Consider the following 23,311-nt stretch of genomic DNA (forward strand, 5'->3'; position numbering starts at 1 on the left):
CAGGCATAAATGCAGCAAATAAAGCATATTCTTAAAAAAACAATAATCAGTATTCAAACAGAGGAGAAATGGTTTCAGGACAGTAGTAATAGAAACCGATGCACTTATCTGTCACAGGATTTGTCCTTGTTGCAGTCCTTTAGTTCCGAACCTGACATTACTCAGGATGCATAAACTCCTAGAAATGCAGTTATAAACCCCCTTAACTACAGGATTTCCTCCTCAGCAAATAAAAAGATAGCTGGAGCATAGGGCTTAGAGGGGAAAAGAACTTGTTAGAGGGAAAGACTAGGAAAGGATGGCAACTAGACTGGAAAGGGATAAAATTAACATTTGAACAATTCTACCCCTATTATCAGTGATCATCAAAACAGCTGGAATATCTTACAGATATTGTTAACATAAAGCACTAGTATAAGTTATTGGTGATTGGCAAGTTCTTACTTGCTTTGGATCCAAGTGGAAAAGTATAAATACCGATCTGTAGGTTATAAGAGGTGATCACTTTGGGGGGGGGGTGGGGGAGTGGGGTGTGAAAGCAAGCAATATTTTTTAGTAACAATTCTTATCTCTGCTAATTGCCTATTTAATATAATATTTACAGACCATGTAACAAGGAGCGAAAAACTATTTTAGATTACGTATTTATGCTGAATTTAGTAACACTTTAAATGAAGTATTTAACACTTTCCAAAGATTCATTTTATTATTTAAACAGATTCTAACCACGTTTTGACTGATTTTGGAGGAGTTCGTTTCAATTAAACCAATTCACTCATTTTTAAGGCCGAGTTCACAAGATTATATGTATTGTCAAAAAAAAAATACTGGTGATTTCAGTGGGCAGTTTCTGAGCTTTTGATGGTAGGAAACAATTTATGAATGGGAACATTTTTTTGTGTCTGTTGTGTAATAGTTTCACAGAATATACAAAAATAAGAAAGTCCTTTTTTGGAGGCAGTTGCTCCTACTTACAAAAGCTATGCAGAGAAGGAAATGGGCAGAATTAATTTCTAATAAAGAAATGTACAATACTTCTGCTTTCTACTGATAAAACACTAATTGTAAACTGGCTTCTTTCAGGTATTTCAGGTCAGGACACTGAAGGCTGCAGCAGCTGTAAAAGACTTTGTGGTCCATTTCGTCTTCATTGACCATACGAAGACACTGAGCAGTGTTGGTATGTAATGCAAAGAACAAAGAACGTGTTAAAGAAAACATATGGTAGGTGCAATGACTGAAATAGGGTCAAGCTGTTCTAAAAGTTATTGAGCTTATGAAGCATGAAAACAAAGTCCCAAGAGAAATTTATTATACTGTAATTACGACTGTTGGACATGTTGGCTACAAAACTTAAGCACAGCAGTCTATTTTACATGCAGCAAAAAAGCAAAAATTACATAAAATCGCTAGAGTTCTTTTAAAAACACTTAAGAATGTTATTTTCAATATACTTTGAAAATATTCTATGCAGTTTAAAAATATTAAATACACTGAAAATATTTTATATACTTTGAAAATACATATACTGTTATAAATATCAGCAAACTGATTTATCTGAACGCATGTCTTCTAAACAACGAACAACAAATACTGGTGTTGGGGTTTGGTTTGGTGTTTTCTGGTTGTTTGGGGTTTCTTGGTATGGGTTATTTTGGGGGGGGGGTTGGTTGTGGTTTCTTTTCTTGTTGGGGGTGTCAGGCGTGTTTTGTTTGGGGGCTGTGGCGTGCGTTTTGGTTCGTTGTTTGGCCTAGTTGCGTGGTTGTTTTGGTTTTAGGAATGCACGGCTGGGCTGTGCTCAGAGGAAGCCGAGCCCGAGGAGCTGGAGCCGTCCCCGGCGCACCCCTGGGGACGGGGCAATCTCTGCCGGGCTGGCCGCACCTTCCTTCCCTGTAGAACCCTTCCCCCTCGGCGCAGCCACGGGGTGATCCGTATGTGGCCGATGACCGGCAGCACGTGGCCAGGCCAGCCGACCCGCCCGCCACGGTTACCGCAGCAACACCTGCTGCGGCCGGCGCGCGGCGATGACCTCACAGCGCGGCACTGGGTCGAGGCGGAAGCTCGGCGGGCCGCCGCCAGAGCTGGGGCGCTGGGCGCCATGAGCGGGGCTAGCCCCGCATCTCCCGGCCGGAGCCGCGGCAGGAAGCGGGAGGCGCTGGCGGCCGGGTCCCCGATCCAGCCCATCATCAAAGGTAAGGAGCGGGACCGGCCCAGCTCGGCGGCTCCTTACGGTGGCCGAGCCCGCAGTGTACGGCGCAGCCAGGGGGAGCACCGTGGCTGGACCGCTGCGGGGCTGCGGGCCGTTAGCGGGGCCTCTTGAGAGGGGCGGAGTTTCTGGTCGCTGCGGAGGGGCGGCTGTAGAATCAGCTAGGTTGGAAAAGGCCTTTACGATCATCAGGTCCAACTGTTACCCCAGCACTGCCAAGACCATCACTAAACCTTGTCACTAAGGGCCTCTTCTACACGGTTTTTGTGCACTTCTAGGAACAATGATTCCACCACTTCCCTGGGCAGCCTGTTCCAATACTTGATCACCCTCTTGGTGAAGAAATTTTTACTAATGTCCAGTCAAAACCTCCCCTGGTGCAGCTTGAGGCTGTTACCTGTTGTCCTCTCAGTTGTTACTTGGGAGGGAAGACCAGCCACCTCCTTGCTCCCTTTCAGGTAGCTGTAGAGAGCCTTCTTTTCTTCAGATAAGGTAACTGCAGTTCCCTTGGCCTTTCCTCATAAGACCTGCTCCAGACCCTTCACCAGCTTTCTTACCCTTTTCTGGACCTTCTGCAGCATCTCAATGTCTTTGTTGTTGTGAGAGGCCCAGAACTGAACACAGTATTCGAGATGCAGCCTCACTAGTGCCCCGTACAGGGGGGAGATCACTGCCCTGGCCCTTCTTGCCACACTGGTGCTGATACAGGCCAGGATGCCCTTGGCCTTCTTGGCTGCCTGGGCACAAGCTGGCTCATGTACAGCAGCCATCAGTCAGCACCCCCAGGTCCTTTCCTGTCAGGCAGCATTCCAGCCACTCTTCCCTGAAGAGTGGCCGCTTTCCCAACCTCTGCGGCTGTGGCATGGTCTGAGGTTCGAAGCTGGGCGTCTGGGAGGCTTAACTGGCTTCTTAGTCTCTTGGATTTGGCTTTACTTTGTGAAGTGAAGCCAAATCCAAGACAGGTGTCTGGCTTTACTTTGCGAAGCAGAGTCTGACACTGGGTCCTTGCCACCAGCATTAGGTTTCCGGGAAGTTCTTACTTTTATCTTGTTTGCCCAGGCACATGTGTTCTGGCCTAGTTCATCTGTACACAGGAGCATTTGAATTTTAAAGTGTTTCAACCTGTGCTGTATCTAACACAGTCACTTTCCCCAAATATGAAATAATTGTTCTTTCCATGTGGCTTATTTTGATCCTTTTAAGAGTACTCTGGGTAAAGATTTTCAAAGTGGCCAGTAACAGCTCAAACAAAATGCTCCTGTCTTCAGATTTCCTCGCTAGAAGCTGTCCTAGTCCCTTTCTGTCTCATAACATCCTTGAATACAAGGGTGTTTAGCACTCAAATAAAAATCTCAGCAGAAAATAAAGTTTGTTTTTATTTTAATAATCCATTTAAGTCTTTGGGTTAAAATAGCAAAAAGGACATATAACATAGTCCATAAACCTAAACATTTTAATTTGGGAATTGCATGATTGAACTCTTTTTGAATGGGACAGGATTCAGGGTGTGGAACAGGCAGGTGTAGATACAGTAGAGAGGGAGTTCCACGTAGTAACTCAACAGCTTGGACAGAAAAAGTAGGGCTCTTCCTGCAGACAGCAGTACCAGATAAGTACCAGTTTAAGTGCTTGTTGGAACTACACTGGAAGCTGTACTGAGGAGGAGGAGGATTGAAACCAAGCATGCTGAGAGACAGAGAATATTCACCCTCACAGAAAGGTGTCTGCGGCACCTGGAATACCAGTTCATTGCATTTTATCTAAGTTGGTGGTTTGCTGAATAGGTAGATTATCCAGCAAATAGTGTTCTGGTGCTCTTTTGATTTTGCATGTGTTTGGAGATCAGTAGTCTTTCTTACATTGGAGTATGGTGTGCTACTTTGTGTTGTGTAGCCTAGTTTGGAGTGTGAGAATAAAACTAAAAATCTGACTTTCATTTATCTTCTAGATGTTGGGGAAATCTACTCAAGACTACTGGATCACAGGCCAGTAATTCAGGGAGAAATACGTTACTTCATTAAAGAATTTGAAGTAAGTGTTTTTATCATATCTGGTGAAGCAGTCTTCAGAGTCTGAGACTTTAAAGAAGTTTAGAGATTATAACGTGTATGTAAATTCTTCAGAAAGACTTGATGTGTATTTGCTGCTGAGAATAACTTAAATTCCTGTAGTATATATCTGCATCTTTAGAAAATAAAGCAGTAATTGAGGTCTTTTTATTGAAGAAGTTTCAAAAGGGAAATAAATATTTTTCTTGCAGAAGACTGGCAAGAATACTGATGTAGGAGAATGTAGTGTTAACATCTTAGAGACATCTAGTTGGTTTAAGGAATATTGTTGGCTGGTATAGGTTTACGTCTCATTAGGAAACTGGTTTGTTCCTCAGCTGGATTCAGCTGGTACAGTTGTAATTTAATTTTGATTTATTTTTTTTGTTCTTTGAGAAAGTAATATTACTTGAGAGAAGAGCAACACTTTATGTAAAGTAAGAAAATTGTTAAAAATCAAATCAATATAATCTGATTAGCTGCAGATAAGGATGAAGTACTGAAGGTACAGAAGTGTTTTATGCAACTTTGCTTGGAAAGTGTAATACAGTTTCCACAAGATGGCAGTAAAAGTGCAGAAAAGTAGAATCTTGTGTCAGCCAAAGGTGGTTTCTGAGTAGATTTTCATTCTTGCAGAATGTGGATTAAAATTAGTCCTGAAAATACAGTTATAACTCAAACTTTCAGTCTGCAGAGCTCATTAAAAAAAAAAAAAACCCAGAAAAAGAAACAATAAAATATCTTCCTTACCCCCAGATTGTTTCTAGGATTTCAAACAGATCTAATTTGTCTCTATACTGGCAAAATATATATGTCAACTAAAGTCTCATCAGATCTGTGGTGTACGAGCTTGAGAACCAGAAGGAATGACCTGTTTTCTTTGCTTGCCCTAAACAAGTTCTGTGATACACTAAACAGCTTTAAATGGCTTTTCAGAGAAAGAAAAGTTTTCAACTCAATTATAAAATTAGAACTGGTCTAATGGAAGGTGTCCCTGGCTGTGGAAGTAGGCTTGGAACTAGCTGATCTTTAGGGTCCCTTCCAACCCAGGCCATTCTATGATTCTATGATATGTTTCTCTCGTTGCACCCAAAGTCTTGTTCTGTTTCTTAGACAAGTTTCATATCCTCTTAGATATTTTCTTTAATTTCTGGTGCATACTTCGGGGGGGTGGGGAGGGCAGATGGGGAGGGGAAGGGAAGGCAAAGCAGAGGATTATTTCCATTTTTGCAACTTAACATTTCTTCCAGAGTTTATACTCGTTTCTAACTTGGAGATACCAGATATTTTTTGGTTGCAGTAAGATAGGACATATGCTTTTTCTTTCGATAATTAGCATCTAGTGCATAAAGTATGTAGCTTTGCATTCAGGAGGTCTGGAGCCTGTTTAATTAAGTGGCTTTACTTGTCTGTGCCTGTGTTTCTGAAGTTTTAAAACTGGTGTGGTGTTCCAGTTGTTCACTTTGTGTGATGCAGTATGTTTTGATTATCTAGAATTGCTTTATGATTCACAACTTTCAGTACAGGAATGCTTGTGTACAACTTTACTCATAACCTGGAGGAGATTTTGAAATCCTTTCCATTGTCTTAAGTGAAAATGTAGGTGAAATTCAGGGTGGAAGTAGTGCTGTGGCTTCAGAAAAATAGGATTTTGGGGGTTTTTTTTATGTAAACAATAAAACAAGCACAGCTTCTTCTTGTAATTGTGATCAGCAGTGAGCCAGAAGAATGGCTGCCTCTTTAGTCAGCTGTCTTATGTTATTTTCTTAGTCTTGACGTCATTGCTTTACTTCAGTAAAAATAATTTTACTCACATTATTTTAACCTTGTAAATCCATACAGTCAGACATCTGCTAAATCTGTAAGGTCAGACATCAAGCAAGGAGAATCACTGCTATGTTACTTCTCTGTGACAATGAGTTATAAAAATGCAATGCTTCTGCTTCTCCCTGTTGTTCTTGATATGCTGGAAATAATTTATACAAAAAAAAAAAATTTTTCCACACAAATGTTTTCATTAGTATCTCATAAGGGCCAGAAATGTTCAACATATTGTTGCATTTTAGTTCAAGAATGGAGCATTACTCTCTTTTTATTTTTATTTTTTTATTAAACTAATCTTATCAGTTGTGCTACGTAACACTTTAATAGACAATGGTATAGTCTTTGAGATAAAGCTTTTAGTTTATCAACTGGGAGACCAACTTATTTTGGAAAGTGGAAATTCCTTGCTAGCCACTCATTTTATTTCAATTCTTCTGGCAGGAAAAACGTGGCCTCCGAGAACTACGAGTACTTGAAAATCTGAAGAACACAATCTTCGAAACAAATGAACACATTCTTCCTAAGTGTGAGCAGGCAATGAGTGACAATTTGAATGAAGTATTCAAGAAATGTAAGCATGTTGCTTCTTCTTTCCGTTGTTACATCATTTTGAAGAACAGTTTCTATAATTTAGATCCAAAACATGATATGTGGAAAAGTTACCACCCTTGGATAAATTTTCTACCATTTATGTGTTTTGTTGTCATTTCTGTGAGTCTGAAAAGGAAACAAGGACATTTTTTTTATATCTGTTGGTTGAGCCAACGCAGCTCTTATTAAAGTCATGTTAAAGCTTTTTGTTGATTGAAGTAGAAGTTATTTCATCTCAGTCACTTAGAAACAGGATGGGTTTCCATATTGGCCAAAGTCATGGATAAAATTTCAGTTTTCTGGTTTGTTGCAAGTGTGCTGTGGTGTGACTTTCAAGTCTCTTTCTTTCTCTGTGGGAGAGTATAATACTGCCCCCATGATTTAAAACAATAACTTGCTGCTCTATAGTTACGAAATGTGCTATTGTTACAATCTTTAAGTCACAAATAGAGTAATAGTAATAATTGTTGTATGTTAATCCTAGCTTTGTCATTATAACCATCCAATATAATTTTTATTGCTCAGATTTTAGAAGAAAGTTTAAAATTTGATGTAATAATTTTGCGTAGCTCTTTTTTCTTTACTCATTCAGGAGGATAGCTTCTGAAAAAGGTATTTCAAGGGAGTATAGCTTTGCCAAATTTATGCTGTTGAAACCTGCCAGTGTGGGGTTTGTTATATTTGATGTATAGCATATTGTATAAGCATTCAATTTCATAAAATTTATTTATATGGCATCTGGCATATGCAGAATAACAAATGGTAGGTGATGCTATGCACACAAAATAATGGTAGGAAAATATTTGAAACGTAAAATTTAGTCATGCAAATAAGGAATGAATGGAATAAACCTTTGATATTACTACCTGAGTTCCTAATGGTCAGCTGTGCAATACATTATTAGTAATAAATCACAGAGTGGTTGAGGTGGGAAGGGACCTCTGGAGGTCACTTTGTCCAACTTCCTTGCTCAAGCAGGAGCAGCTAAAGCCAGTTGTCCAGGGCTGTGTCCAGTTGGGGTTTGAATATTTATGCAGATGGGCACTATGGGTGACCTGTGCCAGTGTTCAACCACCTTCAGAAAAAAAGTGTTTTCTTCTGTATAGATGTAATCTTATGTGTCTCAGTTTGGGCCCAGTGTCTCTTGTCCTGGCAGTGAGCACTATAGTGAAGAATCTGGCTCCTTCATCTTCATTCCTTTCAATCAGATATTTATTTGCATTGATGAGTTCCCCTCCAGGACATCTTTTCTTCAGTCTGACCAGTCCCAGCTCTCTCCGCCTCTCCTCATATGAGAGATGCTCTGGTGCCTTAATTGTCTTTGTTGCCATGTGCTGGACTTGCTCCAGTAACTCCATCTCTTTTATTTACTGGGGAACCTAGAAGTGGACAAACTACCACAGATGTGGCCTGTGTTGCTGGTCCTCCTTGGGATTATTTCTCCCTGGATACAGGACTTGTCATTTCCATGTGTTGAACTTCATAAGATTGCTCTCAGGCCAATTCTCCAGTTGTTCTCTGAATGGCAGCACAACTGTACAGTCTTTCAGCCATTCCTGGTTTTCTGTTGTCTGCAAACTTGCTAAGGGTGCACTCTGCTCCAGCATCTTGGTCACTGGTGAAGATGTTAAACTGCTGGGCACAGTGCTGACCTCTGGGGTAAACAGCTAGTGACTTGCCTCCAACTTGACTTTGTGCTGCTCATCACAGACTCTAGCAGCTAGTTTTCAGTCTACCTCACTGTCCACGTATCTCACCTGTATTTTAACTTGTCAGTGAGGATGTTACGGGAGACGGAGTCAAAAGCCTTACTGGAGCTGAAGTAAACAACATCAGGTGCTTTCCCCCCATCCACCAGACTAGCCGATGCATTATAAAAGGCTATCAGGTCGTTCAAGGATGATTTCCCATTTCTAAATCAATGCTGACTACTCCCAGTTACCTTCTTGTTCTCCATGTGTTTGGAAATGCCTCCAGGAGGATTTTTTTCCATCACCTTTCCTGAGATTGAGGTGGGGCTGACTAGTCAGTATTCTCTTATCTTCCTTCTTGCCCTTGTTGATTCAAGTTCCTTGAAGAGTCAAGTCTTCAGGAACCTCTCCCAGATGCAGTGACCTTTCAAAGAGAGAGAGTGCCCTCAGAATACTGTCAGCTCCCACAGAACTCATGGACACAAGCTGTGTTGTCCCTCAGACCCTGTGGACTTAACATATTTCCAGTTTATTTAAGTGCTCCTTAACCTGCTCCTCCTCCACCAACAGTAAGTCTTCTTTGCTCCAGACTTCCCCTCTGGTCTCAGGGGCCTGGGATTCATGAAGGCTGGTCTTTATCTTAAAGACTAAGGGAAACAACACTTTGAGTACCTTGGCCTTTTCCATGTTCTTTGTCACCACCTCCCCTGACTAATTCAGCAGATTCCATGCCCAGTTCCCTGCAGTTTCCATAGTTTTCCTTTTGCTGATTACATACTTGTAGAATCCTGTCATGTTTTTCTTTGCATCCATCGCCAGATTCAGCTGTGGATCAGCTTTGACTTTCCTGTCTTGTCTTTGCAACTTCATACATACAGCGACTTCATACTCCTCCTGAGTCACCTGCCCCTGCTTCTACCTCCTATATGCTTGCTTTTTCAGTCTGAATTCAGTTAGGAGTAACTTGTTCATCCATGCAAGAATAGTTCCATGTATACATCCTCCTGCTGGTTTTGCTCAATTTCCTGCTTGTTGGGATGAGTCTTTTTTGAGCTTGGAGAAAGTGATCCTTTGAAAGGGTGCTATGTCCTTTCTGTTACCATCATCCCAGACCCTCAATTTGCCTACCCTATCCACAGCTTTACTTTTGGTTTTGGGTTTTTTTTCTAATTTTGAGGAATCACTCCTTCACCTGTCATTTTATATTTTAAAGCTGTCCCATACCAGGTTGGTCAGCCTCTTGGCAAAGGCACTTTTGCCCTCTTTAGTCATGTAGATTCCAAATAGCTGTTGATGCTCAGAATGAATCTCATGGATGTAGAAACTGAAACCCTGCTGCCAACACCAACTGTGCAACCAGCTTTTAACCCCAAAAATCCATTAAGTCCCCCTGACCAGTATACCAACCTGAGGAGAACATTACCCAGATTCTCATGTCTTGACTGTCCCAGATCCCTGTAGTCATTTCTGGTATTTCTCAGGTCACCTCTGCAGTAATCTACAAGGAAGAGCAGCAGTAGTAATAGTCTGAGCCTCAGTAGCCTGTCTACAACATCTTGATTACAAGCTCCTGGCAAGCAGCTAACCTCTTGATGCCAAAACATATTGATAGGTGGGAAGCCTCTGTCCCCTGCAGTAGGGAGTCTGCTGCAGCTATTACTTGTCTTCTCATGGTCCTGAATGGCTCAGGCTGAGCCACCAGATGCTCCAGTTCCTGGTGCTCCCAGCTTCTCATCAGCTAGAAGGGCAGTGAGCCTGTTCTGTAACTGGAAGTCCTCAGGGGCAGGAGCCTGCCTCCTGGTGTGAGAAGTCACCAGCTTTAAGATGCTCATAAGTAAAGTATTTCTTGATACCAAGATGTGTTAGTGGGAGAAGTGGGAAAATTTTGCTTTGTTGAAATTAGTTTATTTGATTCTGCATTAATTAGGTGTTAAATAAGTTAGAAAAAAAAAATCGCCTATGAACACAGTTCCTGTTTCCATTGAGGAGTTTTCCTAGGCTTAGTCTCATGAGAGAAGACTCTGGCTCCAGCATAAAGATATTCTCCATGCAGATTATTCATACTAAATCACTTTTTGCATTTGATGGGAAAAAATAAGAAACAAAACCCAACTAAAACATGGAGCTTGCTCACCTGGTTCTACTTACTGACTTGAGAGGTTTTTTATGTCTTCTGAGGTGCTGAGTAGTGCACTCTAGCTCGTCAGCAACACTAAGGCATCTGGGCACAAGAGGACCTAGCTGCCTTTCTCTTTTTGGCTTCTAGAAAGCACAAGGGTTGAACTCGGATAAGCCTATGTACAGTTACCAGTGTAAATTTCTGCAAGTACTGACAAAGTTAAGTGGCACAGTGCAATACGATCTTTGACCTGCAGTGGCCTCATGTCTTTTAAGTCCCTTTCAGGCAAGGGTTTTTTTTTTATTTAGAACAGCAGACTGATCTACTGCAATTTGTTATTTCAGTGCAAGCTGCCAATGGTATGATCCATAAACTCCAAGAGAAGGAGCATGAAGAGAGGAAGGTAAAGGATGGTTGAGTAGATTTTTATAATGTGATCTAAGTTAGAGTCTTGTGCTTCTACAGCAGTATCTCCCTTCAGTATAGCAAAACTTAAAAGCATATTTTTCTATACTTTATATACTTGCAGTAAAACTTATTTCGGAGGGTTTTCTCACTCATAAAACACATAGTGCAGGGACATGTATATTCTTAACTGCAGAGTTAATGGATCACTAGCTCTTCCTACAATCTCCTGATGTATGGAAACAATTTATATGTATGTATATATGTATGTATATCTCTCCTTTCTTTATTTTCCCTCCTAGCTCAGACTATAATATTTGTCACATACAAGGAAAGCTTAAGTATAAAAAAAAATTATTTTCTGTGGAACAAAAAACACCTACTAACCTACCAGAATGGAAATGTAAATCTTTCCTAGTTAGCTGAGAACATTGACCATATTATATATATTGCTTGTTGAAAAGGAAGTGTGTTTTTCACTTGTGGATGGGTTGTTTAATGAAGGGCTATATTATAGGAACATGCGAATCATTGGAATCTTTTCAGTTGGCTACACTTTGCGCATTTGAAATACGTGTGCTCTGAATCTAAAATTTGGAAAATTATACAAGAAATTAGTTACATGTTTTCCCATTACTCGTTCATGATTGTCCTATGTTATCTTTTTTACTTGCAAAATGTTATTTATAATAGTTTAGTTCAGAAAAAATGAAGACGTTTCCGTGGCCATCATGCGAAACAGGCTGAGTATTGATTTATGTAAGCTGATAGTTGTGTTTTTCTTTCCTTTTTGTAATTGATGAAGATGGGCAGTCCGGTTGCAGTTTGAATACTCGTACTGTGCGAATAGCACGCCACTGAACCCTGACAAAGTTTGCTTGTGTCTAACACTAGCAAAGATACTGGTAAGGAGGTTAAATAGGAAACTCTTTACAGTTCTGCTACTGTTTGAAGTAAAACTTTAATAAAATATTATAACATAAAATGAACACTCAATAAGAATGGTAACTATTACTTTTAAAAGTATTAGCTGTATGTTTTCACTCTTTTTTGTTGTGTTTTTTTGGTTTGTTTTGTTTGGGGCTTTTTATATGCAGTGGAGAAATACTAATAGCTTTTCAGTATTAGTATTGTTTCCTTAAGCTTGTGTAATAAGACTTTTTGGCTTGAAAGTTTCCTAATGTGAGTAGTGTCAGGTAGGTAACTTTCTTAAAAATTATGGGTGGGAGCTGTCATTATAGTGCTGTTTGAGGAGAAATAATTCTTCCTTACTTTTTAAATACTTTTTCCTTACTTTCTGAAAGCATGTGTTCTGAAAATATAGTGCAGTTTTGGTGGGATTTAGTGTCAAGTGATTACTGTTAGCAGCCCTCAGTGAAATAAATTCAATGTCTGCTGAATGGAATGAATTTTAAGATAATTTTCTTTACTAAATTTTTTTTTCCAGTTACTTTTAGCTCTTGATATTAACAAGTAAAAAAGGGAAAATTATGTTGTCCCTACTACATTATCACTTAAGGTGTAAAGTGATTTCTGATTACAGAGGTGTCATTGCAAGAAGCATTCATAGAATCCCCTGTCTCACTGAGTCATCATCCCATCCAGATCAGTAATATTTAGTTAGTAGTTCAAGCTGTGGATTACTTTAAGCTTGTGAGAGAAACTAGTGAAGACCTTCAGAAATTCTGTAAACCTGTTTTTGTGTACTATATTCTTTTTTTATTACTATTTTTAATATATTATTTAGAAGTGTATAGGCTTATACTGGAAGCTGTCTAACACTTCCCATTATAGTCTTCTTTATTGGTTGTAGCATAAACTAGTATGGTGCGAGTTCTCAAAGTCTGTGTCTTGCACAGATGGTGGTGGTTTTGGTTTAGGGTTTCACAAATGTGGTTTTGGTTTTGTTTGTGTTTTTTAATGTTAGCAAAAATAGCCCAACTAATACTAAAATCAGAGTTCCCTGAAAAAATCCATGTTTTTAAAAATATTAATTTTTTGCATAACCAGTGAGAGTAAAACAAGGATAGAAATAAATACAACTAAGTCAGATGAGTCAGAACTATTTACAAGAAGGCTTTACTGTCTTTCAGGTTCAAGCAGTATGCACTACTGAGTGAAGTGTGGCTTGTTTCATAATCAGATTAGATTTTTTCCAAATAACAAATGTCTGAACTGAGGTGTTGATATAAAACGAATATGAAAGATGTCACTGCCAAAATATGTAAATTTGCTAACACACCAAAAGGAATTCCCAAAACAGGAATCAGTAAGGCAGCAACTACGTTTGTAATTTAGATAAGCTTTGGTTTTTATCTAAACCAGATAATGAAACTTTAACTCGGAACTATTGTTAACTTTTTATATGAACATGAAAGCTGAAAATCTTCCAAATTTTGTGATGTCTAAATATCTTACTAAAAAAAATTACTCATAAAAGTAGTCGGCACTGTTACAAACATAGAACAGATAATAAGCTCAGCTTGAGTTGCCCAAACACTTGTATTTACAAAGTTATACTGAAAGACAGAAATTGGGCCAAGTATTCAGCCTATGTGTGAAAAGTGAAATTTAACAGCTTGCTATGGCTTATGTTCTGCTGGGTGACTGAAGGAACTTCCAGCAGTACAGCTGAAATACTGTTTGGAGAAGAGGAATTGCAGAAAGAATGAATAACCACCAAAGACAGGAAAAAGCTGCATTGGTGTGGTCTGGAGCTGGAAACTTCATAGGAGGATAGAGCTGGAGTTCTAAGAGTGTTCAGAGCTGATTCTCTAATTAAATAAGCAAAAGCCATCTATCCAAATGTTGACAAATTAACAGCCATAGAGAAAGACCATTTTTACCACCTTGTAATTCTTTGCAGGTGGGGTAAAGATGTGGGATACAGGGGTAGCAAGTGCCAGTTACTAACACAGATAGTAAAAGCCTAAAGCATAATGTACTGTTGCTGACAGTTAAACGGTGTTTTGGTTCAAATAGAAATCCACAGCATGGCAGGAAATGTTGGACTATCTAATGCTTAAAACATTGCAATATATAGCTAACAATTTTTTCAGCTCCTAGCTGAATATTGTACCAATACCATACAATTCCATGAGTTACCTAAGGCTTCTTCTTGGCTCAGGAAAGTCTGTCTGGATGCTTTAGTTCATATGGCGATTTTTCCATATTACAAAGGACACAAGGATTTACCTAAGAACAAAATGTGTTGTTCTGAAGCCTGAATATGGTATCTTTATATTGGCTTTTGTCTTGTTATCATGCACTGGTATATTTATACAATTAAATACGAAAACAACTTGTTTGTGTAGGTTTTTTACTTGTGAGTCTAGACTATAGTCATTTTACAGATTTGTTTTAGCAGTTATTTGAAATTACAAAGGTAGGAATTATTAAAATTAAGCTATACTGAAAAGTTACAAGTTCAAAAATAATGAAAATTAACACTGAATTACTACTTTTTCATTTGTATATTTATTTATTTTTTTATTTGTATTTTTAAGGAGGAAAAAGGGGTTGCTTTCTCATGCAGCCATACTTGCATTTTCAAACATGCAAGAGTTATTTCCTTCTTCATCACAGTAAAAAATATTGTTTTAAAGCTGTTACAAGATAGTGGAGAAGGCTCAGATGAGGGGAGCCTTTTAGTACCTTAGCTTCAGGGATGGTGCCACTTTTTGCTTTGTTAAAGGTGTAAATTGCAATTATGTGGAGTTACTTTATTTCCAACAAACACACACACAAAAAAAGGTAGTTACTGTTTCAGTAGAAAGGTGCTTGCATTTATGTACTTAAAGAACAAGCACTTAGAGCAATTGCTTCTCAGTACTCAACTGTTTAAATTTTTATGTAAGCATAGATAAGGCAATGTACATAGCCTGGACATTAATATCCCTTTATTTCACAATGTCACTTCTCTTGTGCTAAAACAAGCTAAAGACTGATTGAGCAGGGAAAGGCAAGATGTTTTGGGGGGGAAGAAAGGAGTTAGACCACAGATTTTTGATAAACTGAACTTTGCTATCTCATGTTCTAGCAGTGTCTTAGGTTGTTTTAACAGGTAAATCACTTTCTATCTTTGGTTAGATGTAGTAGAAAATGAAAGTAGAAAGTAGCAACATAAATTTCATATTGCTTGCAAACTGTTCATGTTCTGAGGCACACGGGTTAGTCTAGCCAAAGCGTGGTTGGGGCAGGTGCTCTGTAATCCCATCAAAAAGTGTGTGATGCGCTGACAGTTTCAAAATATATTGAGTATGTAGTGTACAAGTTAAACTGTTAGTATCCACTGATGTATTTTATTAGTAGCAAATATTGCATCTGTTGCAAACAAAATGGATCTCCACATAATGTTGCTACTATGTGTATAAAGTGCTGCATTGCAAAAACGGTGAATTTCACCCATAGTGTGTGATTTTGAAGAAAAATGCATAGAGAGTATTGAAGATTGCATAAGTGGGTTCCCATTGCATTGACAGAAATTCCAGATGTCTGTAAAAGCTGTATGATAGTTTTTATTCCCACACAGAAGTACTGGATATAGAAAATAGTCATTGTTGATATATCAAAAAAGAGAAAAAAAAAAGGGGGGGGGGGGGAGACTAATCTTTTTTGCTGGAAGATGGGGCAAATGTAAGAACAGCTGTCTACATTTATTGTGACATCAATATCTGTAATATAAGGAGGACAGGCTGTTAATACTGTATGCAAGGAATAATACAGTACAGAAGTACATCTCATTTTGACATGTATATTGGATGTGTGTATGAGCTCTTTTCCAAATGGCTGATTTCTTTGTTTTTTCTTTCCCCCAAGATAAGAGAGTGAAAGGAGTCAGACTTACCAGAAGCCAAGCAGTATGAAAACGTGAGGGGAAAAAATAACTTATTTATAAAGGAAGACATTAATCACAGTGAGAGCTAGCTGGCTAAAGCAGAAACACTAACTGCTAGTTCCAAAACGTTTAATATCTATGTGGCTATATTCTATTTCATTCTTTCGTTTTTGTATTAGAGGCTTTTCATCAAGACTAGTATCCGATGCCTATGCTGAACTATTTTACTATGTGGTAAAATAGAAATGTAGTTTATTTCTTCTTTTAAAAATGTATTTGAGAATGTAGAAGATAATTTTGTTTCAACAAATGGGATATTCAAGGGGAAAGTAGCAAATGTCAAGAAAAGAGGAACAGTATGTTGAAGGACTGGCTGACATAATTTGTAGGAGTGTTATTAACCATAGTAATTTGTTGTGAAACAGATAAGCATTTTATTTATGCATATTTGACATAAAATCTCAAATGTTGTCTTGAATGTTCAAGTGTATCCTTTAATCTCTGGTAATGTATAGGTACCTAAATAATAGACATACATAACTTTATAAAATTTTTTCTAGCACTCACAAATATATAGTGGGCCTAGTGTTTTCCTCAGAACTTGGACACAGTAATGTGTCCAGCATATTTTTAGTTGGTAGCACATATACAACATAAGCCTGCTCATACTTGCTGTGAAATCTTTAAGACCACTTATTAAAAATTAGATGTGTTTTGTTGGGGTTTTTTTTTTTTTTTTTTTTTTTTAATTATATCTGGTTTGGTTACTTTCAGAACAGTGGACATCCCCAAGTGTGTCTTTGTCAGAAAACAGCTTCTTTCTGTGCAAACACAAGAAAAGAAGGGGGGGGGGGGGGGGGGAAGCAGTGTCCATTTGCTGTTTGGTTGTTGATTTTGGGTTTTTTTTCCCCATAACCAGGGGGCTAAAACCACTGAATACCGTTTCCAAAATCAGAATTTTATTTTCAAAGCAAATCTTAATGAGATAGTATGGATTTATATCAGCTGCTTACAGTTTTTCTAATATCATAAGTAACCAGAATAACAAATAATGCAAAGTATGGCCTTTCGAAACCAACAGAAATGAGCTGGGCAAGCTAATAATTTTAAAGTGTCTTTCCATTCATTTTTTTTATTTTTCAACCAGTATAGTATAGAAAAGCTGTTGTTGTGAATGCTGTCATGTTAATATTATCACAGACATTTTAATGTTTGTTTTCGATTGACTATACTTTACAAAAATAAATGTTTTCTGTTTAGTTTTACCCTTTCATCTGTTTTTTTGCTAGTTTCACTTTCCTCTACTGAAGTGAAAGTCCAGTTTCTCTGGCACTTGAACATTATGTAGCTCTCATCAAACCCTCTGTTTTAATATGGAAATGATTGTTAAAACTTCACATTTTCCTTGTCTCAGCTTCAGGCGGACAAGCTGATGGCTCGTGAAGAAAAGCACATAGCCCACTGGGAGGAATTCATGAAAGAACAACAAAACAAAAGAGCAGAGGTGGATGAAGAGCACAGAAAAGCTATGGAGCGGCTCAAAGAGCAGTATTCTGATATGGAGAAAGAACTGGCCAAATATGCTCATTTTTAAGACCTTTCTTTTTTAATAATACTGGGTTTGTGCCAATACTCGGTTGCTTCTGACTTAGATTGCGATTCTTTTGGAAAGCTGAAACACAGAAGAAAGAGTTTCCTCTACAGGTTTGGTATGGGAAGAAAAGCTTTGCATACTTTAACTTAAGTGCCTATCTATGCTTTTTTTGTTCAGGGCAGGTGGAATGCCAGTATTTCTTCATTTGTTGGAAGGTGGAACTGGAAATTACATTGCGTGACTACATCAGCTCAGGGAATTGCAAACTGGAATTCTCTCCCATCTGCAGAGACTATCGTATCATTTGGGAAGAGAGAGACTAATGTAACATTAACTAGCCCAGTGTGCAGCCTCAGCTCTTTCCCAAAAAGTAGGTGTAATAGGTTCCAGCCATAGTTAGCTGAGAATTCATTGGGAAAACCATAAAGCCCTTTCATAGATTTCAGGAAAACCAGCTTCTTTTACAGAATATTTTATTCTGAAGCTTTAGCAACCCTCAACAGAGTTTTAAATCCAGTTCTAATTCCAGCTTTTGAGTTGTATGTTCAGTATTATGAAGTAGAGTTGAGATCTCGATGGCTTTTTGCTAACATAAAAATGACTAAGTGAGCTTGGACAACAGTTTCTTTTCTCTCCCTGTAAATGTCTCAGTCCTCTCTTTCTAAGCTTTACTGTTCTAAGCAAAGCCAAAACAAGCTCAAAAGTAATCAAGAGAAACATATTGGTCTTTGTATTAGCTTTGTAGCTAGTACAGTATTTACCTTGAATATTTGACATGTTATTAGTTTACTTAGGATAAGCTTGTCAGAACTTTATAAAGCAGTTGAGAAAAGATTTTAGTTTCTTTATCAGTATAACAAATGAGCAGATTAGTGGTAAAATACCTGTAATACTGATCTGCTTTCTTACTAACTGTTACTCTTACAGGGTGTGCGAAACTCCTTTTGCTTTCTTTTATTTACAACTTGCAGTTAACAGCAGTGTAACCGAAAAAGTTAATCAGTTCATTAACCAAGCAAAATGAGACATAGTCCCTTAATGAAATATGCTGCAAGCTAACCGTTAGTACAGGAAATATCTTTCCATAATTTAGCTGGTGTCCAATATAGAATGGAAACAGGTAAAAATAAACAGAATTTACCCTTTACCTGTATTGCAACAGTAATATGCCAACAATGGTTGCCTGTGTAAGTTTATGGCTTCGTGTCAAGGCTCCGTTCCTGGCAGCCTGTTGATAGTGTGATTAAAGTTAGTAGAGGAGATGGAATAAGTATTTGAGATTTCTTTCAATAACACTGAATTCCTGCCAAGCTGCTCTGCCTGCTACTGTAGGCCCAACAGCTTCATCAATCATCATCGTGTATCTGGACTGGAAAGAGGACTTGCCGACGCTGGGGCATGCTGGAATGTTGTTAATTCTCTGTTGTGGATGGAAAAAATGTAGATGTTTCAGAAGTATCCCACACATGAAAAATAGGAAAGCCTCTTTTAGAAAATCCTTATTTGAATAGAAGGTGACCTCTGTAATATTTTTCAGCTTATGTACCCATGATGAATGTTGTAATGAAGCTCAGACTTTAAAAAGTTAGTTCTTGCCTGTCTTCAAAATTGAGTGTGGAACTGTTTTGATTGTTTTGAGCACAGACTGAAAAAAGCTTCTCTCTTGGAAGATTATTTGATGTATATGTGCTCAAAGCCCACATATCTTTACAACAAAATGTATTTAATTGCATACTGAATTAATTTTTACTTTTGCACTGATAATTTTTATTAAGATTTCAATATCTAATTAACTGTACACTGGAGCTGTAGATTTTAGTATTTCGCCAGTTCGAGGGCTCTTAAGCAATGATTACAAGTGTTGCAAGTTGGATATTCACTGGAAAATAAACTGGTATTTCCAAAATTTTCTGGGATACGTGCTCCTGATTCTTTGGAAAGCTTCTAAACGCCAACACTAAATATGTGTTCATCTTTTAGAATGATACAGGTACTTTTATGCTGAAGATTATTTGAAAACACTTTTCTTCATAGTCTGTATCTGCCTGTTGGCCCACTCTTATTCATTGTGGGGACTGCCTGAAAACTGTGTTGCTGAAATCCTTATTCAGAAACTTTCACTTGTTTTTTATATGATATGCTGGAGGTTTTAAGATACTTGGAAATGCTTCATTGTGTTTGAAGGAACTTGCCAACATTTAGAGGAAAATCTATTTTTAAGGTCTAAATGCTTAAACTCCCCTCCCCCCCCCAAGAAAAAAAAAACAACCAAAAAAAAAACAAAACCACACTGATGTGTCAAAACTGAACATATCTAATGGATAAAAATGATCCATCTTCAGTAGTTTTTTAGCAAGGTGGGACTATGGTCTGTCTGGACACAGTAGTTCCGCAGTGGGACTCTTTTTTGTGAGATTCAAATTCTTATTATTCACTAGTCTCTGCTGTGCGGGAGAAATATAAAAATTAGTAGTTTAAAAGTTGGGTTTATGTCATTGGTGCATGAAGAACATGTTTTACCTTGCAATATTTACATGACTGAATTTCATCGTTTTAAAAGTCTTGAGAGTTTATTTAATCCCTATTAAAAGCTATAGAAGTTTGCATTGGATTCCAATAGGAGCTTGAAAAGGTCCTCCACATATAACTTCTAGTATGGCAGGTGAGTTTTGCAATCCATCTTTGTGCCAGACTATGTGCAGAACTTTTCACTTAACTATTGGTGCTATTTATTATACTGAACAGTAGGTTTAACTGTTCTTCTTTTGTAACTGCAGTGGGTTTGGGTGTCATGTAACAGCATATTGGAATATTTTCTGAAATATTTTCTTAGTCTTTTTATTCTAATGAATACATAGCAAGTAACTGGTATCTTTCTTGGAACTGCTATATGAGATCTGGTGCTGCTGTATTTAGGGGTAATAAGAAACTGAGGAACTGAAGAAATACTTAATAGCTTCTTTTGTTTTTAACTGCCTTGTTTTAACAAGATCTGGTGTTCTCCTTGGAATGTTATATCTAAGACCTATTTTTTTTTTTTTTTATCTTAGAAAGCTCATTTACTTGCTCTTGCTCGTCTTTCTATGCTAACACTGGGTAATACTTTTTGTAGAAAAATTCCATAACTACAGCTGGAACATTGCATCTTCTCTAGTATTTTAATTTATGGCTTGTTAAATCTTTCCTCAGAAACTGTAGAGGGGTTTGGGGGCGGGGGGGTCGGTAGTCAAATTAAATAGCGAATAGATGGCATAGTCAGCCCATTGATTGAATCATATGTAGTTCACTCCTAAGTAGAAAAGCTTCCTGTATCTCAGGGCTATGGATTTTGAGTTTTCCAAATATTCTCCAGTAGGTGTCAGTGCAAGCTGAGAAGAAAAGTTAGAGAGCCTTTTTCAAGAGGTATGGCACGTGAATACTTATGTTCAGTTGTAATGCAGTATTTTGTATAAGTGCAACACATTTTGTGCATGAAACCACATGCTTTTAAATAAAAAATCACGTTATTTACCCACAGCATTTTGCCCTTTTAGTTCTCAAAAAAAGTTTACGAGTCACTCCTAAAATTATTTATGTATAATTAAATATTATAATGATAATTACTGCTGATTTGAACAGTGTTGTCCACAATACTTATGTGTTCTAATAAAGATTTGTTATAATCAGGAGTTAGACCCAGTGTCAGAGAATAAAACCTTCACTGGTGTTCAGCTTAGTGGATCAGGTTTTTTGAAGGTTCGAGGCAAAAGTTTATGCTTATTGATAGAGCTTGTGCAATAATAAAGAAATGAGGACTTCTGACAAAAATTTTGTGACAGAATTGCCATACTTAAAATGCACTTTTAAACAGGTCAGTTATTTTATTTGTTTGTAATGGAATGAACTTCTTAAAGTAATAAAGATGCAGTAGGCTCAGTGCTATTGGTGTAGTTACGGTCTGTATGTCAAGATACAGCAGAATCTGCAGGAAGATGGGATTGCAGCTGCTGTAGTAGGATTTTAATGAATAACACAACTTTCATGAATAGTTTAGTCATAATATTATTCAGAAATTCCAAGTAACACAGTCATTTAAAAGAAGGGAGAAGTCAAAAATGTCAAAATCTATTTTGGGGGCAGTTAACAAAGGGAGTTTTATAAGTGTTGAAAGAAATCTTTTAGAAATACAGTACTCCACCTATATGTACCCTCCAGTTCTGAAAAGTGTATAGTGTTGCATGCAGGACCTTTGCAGTTTTATATACAGTAAGGAGCAAAGACAATGGTGAGCACTAGGAAGAAGAAAGGCTTGCAGAAGTCCTGTGAGGGCTTAAAGCTGTAGCACTCAAAATCCAGGGCTCAGATCTGTGGTTCCTAACTAGAAGTAGCAGAGCTATCCAGCTAGATTTCAGACTGCCTCCTTAAATGCTTTCTCTGGGCCAAATCAGAACCTGGAGGGTTCAGGTTTTTATTTAATATTATTTTATCAGAAGTGAAGAAAAAGCTGACCATTTCAACATGAACTTTCAAGACAATTGCACTGAAGGATGGAGAATTGTAGAATCAGGTTGGAAATGCTGTATTTTAAAACTGATTTAAAATAAGACTTTACATTTCTTCAGTCTTCTCTACTGATGACTCACTGGGTGGATACAAAGAGACCTTTAACTGAGTATAATTGTTATGTTTAACAGACATTGGATTTAACAATTTAGTGAGAACCAAAGCACTATTTATGGCTCTTGCTTGTTACTCATTACTAACATTTTGAGATGCACATAATCTGTAAATTTATTCAGCATTTCATGACATATGGTCCCTATATTCAGGAATCTGGAGAAAAATACCCTTTGTTTTTGCTGAAGCAAACACTGCAGGACCTGGATAAGCATTTTTAGTTGTCTTTGAGTTAACTGGACAATAAATTCTCAAGCTTGCTTTGCAAAGTTTGTGGGGTGGGTCCTAGCCAGTGGCCTCCCAAACTAGGATATGCAAAAATGCCTCTTGCTGTATCTTGTTCTAGAATATGCACAGCACTTTTCTGTAGCTTTAGCTTTGGGAAATTTAGTTCCAGATTGCTTGAGGTCATAGGAAGTCCTTTATGAGTGGACCCAAGCTTGTCCTTTCCTTAGCCCTCATTAAATAAATTCCGGTTCCTGAAAATCAGCTTTCCAGGTGACTCTAAATTGTTCCGATATTTGCTATGTCACCTAGAAAGCTTCTAAACTGGATTACGTAAATAGGAAATACTGTGCATCCCTCCAGTGTACTGATTTGAAAGAAAGCTGAGCATAACTTACAAAATACGTATTAAGCAATTGGTTTTGAACAACTGATCAGCATTTTGAATCCTAAGGAGGAATTATCCTTTAAACTGTCAAGCCCTAGATGGTTCAAAAACATTTTCAGAATCAGCAGCCTGCAGTGCATCACAACAGGGGAGAAGTTCTGCGGCATCCAGAAGCACTCTGAGGTAGTAGGGCTTTGGTATTTTTGTCCTTAGCAAGTTCAGAGGTGTTTATGTGTTGACTGCATTGTCTGGGACACTGTGAGTGCATAATACAAATGCTGTGCAGATACCTAGTGTAGGACAGTACCTTTCATTTTGTGCAAGGCTTTCTGTGTATCTATGTATCCAGGAGAAGTTGATCCAAACCAGGCAGCCATTTCTGGTTGTGAAAAATCCAAAAATATATATATAAAAATGTGGGGTGACCAGGATGTATTGTGTTTTGAAATTCTCTTGCAGCTGGGACTCACAGGTGGTACAGCAAATGCAGTTTCCTTTAAAACGTCCATGAACAGATAGAATTTTATGTAATAAAGCAATTTAATTATTGACTTTTTGTCTCTTAGCCAGATGTTGGAGTAGGGAGGAAATAGATGATGCAGTCCACTACATCAGGTTGCTTTACGATGGTGGCTGGTGTTTGTTGCTGAGGTGGCAGTCACCATCACCATGGGATCACAAAATGCAAACTCTTCATTTTGTTTGGTTTTAGAGGGTGCAAATCCTA

At 38.1% G+C, this 23,311-nt stretch overlaps 1 protein-coding gene across 1 annotated transcript; it reads left to right on the forward strand.

Moving 5' to 3' along the window:
- The first annotated feature begins 1,927 nt into the window (after positions 1 to 1,927).
- On the forward strand, positions 1,928 to 19,221 carry BLOC1S5 (biogenesis of lysosomal organelles complex 1 subunit 5). Its single transcript, XM_065667391.1, has 5 exons — positions 1,928 to 2,192; positions 4,155 to 4,237; positions 6,520 to 6,649; positions 10,824 to 10,882; positions 17,136 to 19,221. Exons 1-5 carry the CDS (start codon positions 1,934 to 1,936, stop codon positions 17,313 to 17,315), a joined length of 711 nt encoding a protein of 236 aa, XP_065523463.1. The 5' UTR covers positions 1,928 to 1,933; the 3' UTR covers positions 17,316 to 19,221.
- The last annotated feature ends 4,090 nt before the right edge of the window (positions 19,222 to 23,311 follow it).

This window comes from Lathamus discolor, chromosome 2 (assembly GCF_037157495.1).
Source record: "Lathamus discolor isolate bLatDis1 chromosome 2, bLatDis1.hap1, whole genome shotgun sequence".
In the NCBI taxonomy this organism is placed as follows: Eukaryota; Metazoa; Chordata; class Aves; order Psittaciformes; family Psittacidae; genus Lathamus; species Lathamus discolor.

Coding starts and splice junctions, on each gene's coding strand:
- BLOC1S5 (XM_065667391.1), top strand. CDS start 1,934: ATGTGGCCGATGACCGGCAGCACGTGGCCAGGCCAGCCGACCCGCCCG. Junction 2,193..4,154: donor GATCCAGCCCATCATCAAAG/GTAAGGAGCGGG, acceptor TTTATCTTCTAG/ATGTTGGGGAAATCTACTCA. Junction 6,650..10,823: donor GAATGAAGTATTCAAGAAAT/GTAAGCATGTTG, acceptor TTGTTATTTCAG/TGCAAGCTGCCAATGGTATG.